The following is an 8,332-nucleotide window of genomic DNA, read 5'->3' as shown; positions in this document are numbered from 1 at the left end:
TCATAGGTCCAATATCACAATGAAAGCAGATAATGCAATAATACATGGGCATGATCAGTAAATGTCAAGTTTCATACTCCTGAACTAGTATAAATGGCATGCTACGGTGTATGCTTGTGCGAGTGTAATATTACAGCCCAAATCAACAAGTGATATCACAGACATCGAGTTGCTAATTGAATCAACACAACAGGTCACGTAAGGTGTATAACATACATAAGGAAAATCACACCATCACACGAATATCATCATCCCTGGCATTGCCACCCTTATCTCTCCGATAGCCACCTGTATCACTCCGCCCTGACAATATCATTAGCCACCCATATCACTTTGATAGCCACCCATATCACTCCGCATAATAGTCACCTTTATCGCTCCGCTCGGACAATAACACAATAGTCACTCGTATTACTCCGCACAATCAACAACAGTGAGATGCCACCCTTATGCTCAGAATAACATCAACCAATCCACACCACAATTCACATATGCTAACATCACAACAACATGATATATTAACTCATACCACAAGTGCCCATAGGCCACAAACTTTCCCGAACAATGATACAAATATCACCATATCACATAGCCCGCGGCTCAAACACAATGTGTATATGTCACGACCCAAAATTCAACCTCTCATGATGGCACCTTTCATTGTACTAGGCAAACCGACTACTCAGACAATTCCAATACTTTCAAATTTAAGATATGCTAAAATAGGTTTAAATAAATAAAAATCTCATAAAACTGATAAAACAGTCGCAACTCAATACAGAAGTTCCCAAAAATAAGGTGTCATGAGTACATGAGCATCTATACAATACAAGTTTTAAATACTGTCTAAGAAAACTGAAATTAAATAAATAAGACCGAGGGTAAAGGGATGAGAGTCAAGGTCTACGAACGCTAGGGCAGCTACCTCGAATATCTTCGAATGACAGTAAACTTTGAGAATCAGCAACCACCATGTCCGGATACACTTGGATCTGCACACGAAGTGTAGGGTGTAGAGTGAGTACAACCAACTCAGTAAGTAACAAGTCTATCTATTGGGCTGAAAGTAGTGACGAGCTTTACAGGTACAGTTCAATTACAGGCTTACAATACAGAAATGTAGGCATTCTTTCAAGTTTAACAATTAAATCCCAAACAGGTAAGTCATGTCAAGTTCAATTGTAAAACAAGATATGGTACATCTCGGTATCTACATGACAGTCATATACGCCAACTGAAGTATAAAAAAAGTAATGAAATCATATACATACTATTGAAGTATCAGTCACTCAGTGCTCCTATTCACTCCATCCTCACAATCACTCATTCCTCACAATCACTCCATCCTCACAGCCACTCAATCCTCCCAGTCGCTCGGCACTCGCACTCAACACTCGCACTCGCACTCAGTTGGTACCTGCGCTCACTGTGGATGTGCAGACTCCGGAGGGGCAATTCCAGCCCAAGCTCTATAATAAACCAATCATGGCATGAAACAAATAAACATGCTACGGCATGCAACCCGATCCCATAAATGTAACACCCCGTAAAATTTTGCAAAGGAAAACGAAAATAATGTTTCATGGTGCCGGACTAGGCTTACGTGTTTGAGGATTGTAGAAATTATTCGTAGCGAGCTTGCTCGCCGCGGCTCAGACTTTTTGGTTCGAACAATGCACTAAGGGATAAAGGAAAATTTTTGGATGGAAAATGCATTTCTGCGGTCCATTATGCGACCGCAGAATCACTCTGCGGGCCGCATAATGGCCGTAGAAGTGAGGCAGGAGAGGGTCAGTTTGGATGCAATTATGCGGCGACTATATGACCGCATAACTGTTCTGCGGGCTGCATAATGGCCGCAGACACAGACAGATGTTTGCCAAATTTTGGACCAATTATGCAACCGATATGCGGTCCGCATATCGATTATGCGATCGCAGACCTTGTTCCGGAGCTCCATTTTTGGGTTTTTAAAACTCGACCCTAGTCCGGAGCTCCATTTTTGAGCTATTATCTGACATTCTAGAGTGAGGGGGAGTGCCCTAGAGTGAGAAGGTGTTCTTCAATAATTGTTATTCAATTCTTGCTCAAGTTTTGGAAGATTAAGAAGGGAAACTCACTAGGTCTTCATCCTAGAGGTAAGATTCTACATCCTAACCCTCAATTTTGAATTTTGTTTAGAAATGGGTAATTAGCAAGATAAATTTTGGGCATGAGGGTTGTTTATTTTACATGCATATGTTATCAAATGGTGTAGGAAGATTGTTGAGCTAAAAATGGTAAAGATTGGGTTGTGGGATGATTGAATCCTCCATAAAAGGACCTTGAAACCTTAATGCACATCTAGTGTTTGATAAAATGCTCAAATGAGCTAGAACCATGAGCATATTCCTAATTTTGGTTCAATTTGTTATATTTCTACAATAGATTGAAGTTGCTAAGAACTTTGGAATAATTTAGAGTTTAAGGAAGCTCAATTGAGGTATGTTGGCTAAACTCTTCTCTTAGAATTGAATCCCATGATAATCATGTAAATTGTATAAGTCTCGAGTGGTTCATTATAAAATTGGCTATTCCAAGTAAGATTGCGTTGAAAGATATATGTTCAACAAGTATACCAAATACTTTATTTATGTTATATTATCAATTGAGGATGTGTTAAAAATATGGGGTGTGCATTAATAATGTTTCGACTTCAAGTCAAGCTCAAATGAAGGCTATTACGCCAAATTTTATGAAATATCTCTATGTGCCTTAGACTCTTAATTGCTCACATGTGTACTACACACCTTGAATTGAATTGTTATTGTTGGTAATGATGACGTTGATGTTTGAAAGTGAAAAGGCGAGCATGAAATACTGAATATGGCCAACGTGCCAAGAATGATCTTATAATTATGGCCATTAGTGCCAATGAAATGAAAAGATATGAAAGTAATATGAAATGCGATGATTGATATAAAAAGGTTGATGTCTCGAATAAGACAGCCTAGCCGGTCGGGTCGTGATCGGACACCATGCCGCACACATAATGGTGGTTGTGCTGGAAATTGTAATTGAAATGGTGATTGTGGTCGATGTCCCTAATGGATAGCCTAGCCGATCGGGTCGTGATCGGACTCCGTGTTAAAGACGGTGGTATTGATATTGAGAGTAATTATGGTCGATGTCTCTAAGGAGATAGCCTAGCCGGTCGGGTCGTGATCGGACTCCGTGCTGAGAGTACGGTGGTACTGATATGGTGAATAATGGTATTGTGGACAATGGTATATCGATACTAAAAATCTCCCCACGTGAGATATGAAAATTAAATTGAACATTGTCTTGATCCTAAATGGAGGTTTGATATTGATTAATGCTTTCATTGATATTATGATATTCTTGTTTGTATTATTTGTTCTATTGAGTGGGTGTTTAGTTATACATACTGGTGCTATTCGACGATACTAATGCCCCTTTTGCCGGGGGCACTGCATCTTTAAATGGATGCAGGTGGTTCCACAACAGGAGATATTGATCAGTGATAGCAGTACACCTTCTTCCCAGCTGACTTGGTGAGCCCCACTTCATCCCGGGGTCATGCATCTTTTGTACCTTGTATATTCTGTTTGAGGTATACTCGGGGCCTTGTTGCCGACATTATCATTGTACTCTTCTTTATCTATAGAGGCTTCGTAGACATAGTGTGGGTTGTATATTGGTGCTGGGGATGTCAAACTTGTTATGTTGTGTTTGGGGCGTGACAAATGATGCTGGTGAGCACCCGAGGAGTGAGAATATTTCTCCAGTTACTACACTTCCTGATTCTACTACAACTGATCAGACCGCACCTATCCCTACACCTACTGAGGGTGCAACGGTCCCTCCGACTGATATACCAATTCCACCTCTAATTCCAGCTTCCGATTCTAGTGTTTCTGATGTTGATCTTAGGGGAGCCATACAGATGTTGGCTCAGATAGTGGCATCCTAGGCTCAGAGATCAAATTTTGCACCCACATCTTCCAGTCAGCCAGGGGATTCTACTAGTTCCAGGGTGAACAGGTTCCACCAGTTGGATCCTCCAGTGTTCACGGGTACTAACCCAGAGGAGGATCGCCAATGATATGCACAAGACTCTCCGAGTTATACGTGCTACTGAGACAGAGGCAGTGGAATTGGCCTCCTACCGCCTGAAAGAGGTGGCATATTCTTGGTTTGAACTATGGGAGGAGTCCCGTGAAGAAGGGAGCCCTCTGACGAGGTGGGTTGAGTTTGTCGATGCCTTAATTGATCATTTATTGCCTTCCGAGACTAAGGCAGCCCATGCTGCTAAGTTTGAGAACTTGAGGCAAGGTAGCCTAAGTGTGTGGGATTACCATATGAGATTCGCGTACCTGTCTAAGTATGTTATTTACATGCTGCCCACTACGGAAGCTAGAGTGCGCCGACTTGTTCAGGGCCTTAGTCCCTTGGTAATTAATGAGGCTGCTGCAGCTGCCTTGAATTATGATATGAACTATGGAAAAATCATATTATTCACTCAAGCAACAGAGACTCGCAAATTGAGGAACATAATGGAGCGAGAGGGTAGCAATAAGGCCCGGTCTGCGGGCAACTTTGGTGGTTCTTCTGGTAGTGGCAAGTCCATTCGGAGGAGGGTCGTCAAGGCTATCCCAGTCCTTTGCTCAGTCTTCAGCTAGTGCACTGCCATCAGGGCCCAGTCAGCAGCAGCAGTGGAGCCGTTTCAGGCCCAGTCAGGGTAATAGGGGCTCCTATCAACAGGGTCATCATGGTGGTAGATTCCAGCAGCAGAGGAGGCCCTCATGCCCTCATTGTGGAAAGATGCACCTAGGAATATGCTACATAGACTTACCCATATGCTACGGATGTGGATTGAGGGGTCATATTCGGAGGGATTATCGTTCGTCCCGCCAGGGTGCGGGCAGGGGCATGGCACAACCAACCAGTTCTGTAGCTACTACATCCGCAACACATCCTCCAGCTCGAGGCACCCCAACACCCGCAGGGCGTGGTGCAGCTAGGGGTGGAGCACAGAGTTCGGGAGGATCCAACTGTTTCTATGCTATGAGGGGTCGCCAGAATTCAGAGGCTTCTTCAGATATTGTCACAGGTATATTGACTGTCCAATCTCATGATGTGTATGCTCTTATTGATCCCAGTTCTACTTTGTCATATGTCACACTTTATGTTGCTATGGAATTTGGGATAGAACCGGAACAACTTCATGAGTCGTTCTCTGTATCTACTCCGGTTGGTGAATCTATTTTGGCCGCTCGGGTTTATAGGGATTGTGTTGTCACGTTGCGTGGTCAGGACACTGTGGCCGATCTTATTGAATTGAGAATGGTCGATTTTGATGTGATAATAGGGATGGATTGGCTTTATTTATATTTTGCCAAACTTGATTGCCGGAACAAAACTGTTAGGTTCGAATTTACAAATGAGCCAGTTATTGAATGGAAGGGTGATAATGTAGTGCCGAAGGATAGTTTTATTTCTTATCTTAAGGCCACAAAAATAATCAACAAGGGGTGTATTTACCATTTGGTCCGGTTACGGACACCGATACTGAGGCACCTACACTTGAGTCCGTGCCTGTTGTGAATGAATTTTCGAGAGTCTTTCCGGATGAACTCCCTGGGATCTCACCAAACAGGGAGATTGATTTTGGGATTGATGTGATGCCAGACACATATCCTATATCTATTCCACCCTATAGAATGGCACCGGCAGAATTGAAAGAGCTAAAGGAACAATTGAGAGATTTGTTAGCAAAGGGTTTTATCCAGCCAAGTGTGTCGCCTTGGGGCACCAGTCCTTTTTGCAAGAAAGAAAGATGGGTCACTGAGAATGTGTATTGGCTATCGATAGCTTAATAAGGTCACAATCAAGAATAAGTACCCACTGCCAAGTATAGACGACTTGTTTGATCAATTGCAAGGTGCCAAGTACTTCTCCAAGATTGATTTAAAATCCGGGTATCACCAATCGAAGATCAGGGAGCGGTATATTTCGAAAACAGCTTTTAGGACCCGGTATGGGCATTTTGAGTTTCTAGTGATATCTTTTGGGATTACAAATGCCCCAGCAACCTTCATGGATCTTATGAATCGAGTTTTTAAGCCATTCCTCAACTCATTTGTGATAGTGTTTATTGAAGATATTCTTGTATATTCACGAAGTCGAGAAGACCATGCTGATCATCTTAGGGTAGTCTGCAAACCCTACATTAGCACCAATTATATGCAAAGTTTTAAAAGTGTAAATTTTGGCTTGAATCGGTCATATTCTTGGGTCATGTAGTCTCTAGTGAGGGAATTAAGGTTGATCCTCAGAAAATTTCAGCTGTGAAAAATTGGCCGAGGCCAATAACTCCAACAGAGATTCATAGTTTCTTAGGCTTAGCTGGATATTACAGAAAGTTTGTGGAGGGGTTTTCTACTCTTGCCTCCCCATTGACTAAATTGACACAGAAGGCGATTAAGTTCCAATGGTCAGATGCTTGTGAAAAGAGTTTCAAGGAATTGAAAGCAAGATTGACTACGGCACCGGTGTTGACTCTATCAGAGGGAATAAATGGATTTGTGGTATATTTTGATGCTTCAAGAATTGGTCTTGGATGTGCATTAATGCAACATGGAAAGGTTATAGCTTATATTTCCAGGCAACTCAAGAATCATGAAAAGAACTATCCAACTCATGATTTAGAACTTGCGGCAGTGGTGTTTGCATTGAAAATTTGGCGTCATTATTTATATGGGGTCCATGTGGATATATTCATGGGCCATAAAAGCCTTCAATATATTTTCAAGCAGAAGGAATTGAATCTGAGGCAGAGAAGATGGCTTGAGTTACTCCAGGACTACAACATTGATATTCTATATCATTCGGGAAAGGCCAATGTTGTGGCAGATGCTCTTAGCCTGAAATCCATGGGTAGTTTGGCTCACTTGGAGGCATATCAAAGGCCATTGGCCAAGGAAGTTCACTGATTGGCTAGTTTGGGAGTTCGTCTCGTGGACTCTAGTGGAGGAGGGGTAATTGTGCAAAATAAGGCTGAATCATCGCTTGTAGTGGAAGTCAAAGAGAAGCAATACAACGATCCATTGTTGGTGAAATTAAAAGAGGGGATTCATAAACATAAGACCATGGCCTTTTCTCTTGGCATGGATGATGGTACATTAAGGTACCAAGGGCGACTATGTGTTCCAAACGTGGATGGTCTCCGTGAAAGAATTATGACTGAAGCTCACACATCTAGGTATTCCGTGCACCCAGGTTCTACAAAAATGTATCATGATCTTAAGGAAGTCTATTGGTGGAATGATATGAAGAGGAATATGGCGGGCTTTGTGGAAAGATTTCTAAATTGTCAGAAGTGAAGGCCGAACACCAACGGCCCGGTGGGTTGGCACAGAATATAGAAATTCCAATGTGGAAGTGGAAAATGATTAATATGGACTTTGTGGTAGGATTACCGCGCACTCCGCGCAAGTTTGACTCAATTTGGGTGATTGAAGTTCGACTCACGAAATCAACACACTTTTTGCCGGTTAAGTCTACCGACACAACGGAGCAGTATGCTCAGTTGTATATCAAATAAATAGTCAGCTGGCATGGCACCCCAGTTTCCATCATTTCTGATCGGGGAGCACAATTCACTGCTAAATTTTAAAAGAAATTTTAGCAAGGTTTGAGTACTCAGGTGAATCTTAGTATAGCCTTTCACCCGCAGACTGACGGGCAGGCAGAGTGGACTATTCAGACGCTTGAGGATATATTGCGCGCTTGTGTTCTAGACTTCAAAGGTAGCTGGGATGATCATTTACCACTCATAGAATTAGCATACAACAATAGCTATCATGCTAGCATTCAGATGTCACCGTTCGAGACTTTATATGGTAGGAGATGTAGATCTCCCATTGGGTGGTTTGAAATTTGGGAAGCAGAGTTGATAGGGCCAAACCTCGTGTATCAAGCTATGGAAAAAGTTAAATTCATTAAATAGCGGTTGAAGACTACTCAGAGTCGTCAGAAATCCTATTCGGATGTTCGTCATAAGGATTTGGAGTTCATAGAAGATGATTGGATATTCTTGAATGTTTCCCCCATGAAGGGTGTAATGCAATTTGGTAGGAAAGGGAAATTGAGTCCGAGGTATGTCGGACCGTACAAAATCATTCAGAGGATCGGTGAGGTGGCGTACAAGCTTGAGCTACCACCTGAGATGTCATTGGTACACCCGGTGTTTCATGTGTGTATGTTGAAGAAAGTAGTCGGAGATCTGACACTCATTGTTCCGGTTGAGACTATTGAGGTAAATGAGAAA

At 42.3% G+C, this 8,332-nt stretch overlaps 1 protein-coding gene across 1 annotated transcript; it reads left to right on the top strand.

Moving 5' to 3' along the window:
- Positions 1 to 4,106: 4,106 nt before the first annotated feature.
- Positions 4,107 to 4,682, top strand: LOC138901344 (uncharacterized). The gene has a single exon (XM_070189099.1). It carries the CDS (start codon positions 4,107 to 4,109, stop codon positions 4,680 to 4,682), a length of 576 nt encoding a protein of 191 aa, XP_070045200.1.
- Positions 4,683 to 8,332: the final 3,650 nt, after the last annotated feature.

This window comes from Nicotiana tomentosiformis, chromosome 11 (assembly GCF_000390325.3).
Source record: "Nicotiana tomentosiformis chromosome 11, ASM39032v3, whole genome shotgun sequence".
NCBI lineage: Eukaryota > Viridiplantae > Streptophyta > Magnoliopsida > Solanales > Solanaceae > Nicotiana > Nicotiana tomentosiformis.
The sequence above is the reverse complement of the archived record's forward strand: the minus strand, read 5'-3'. Positions and strand labels throughout refer to the sequence as shown.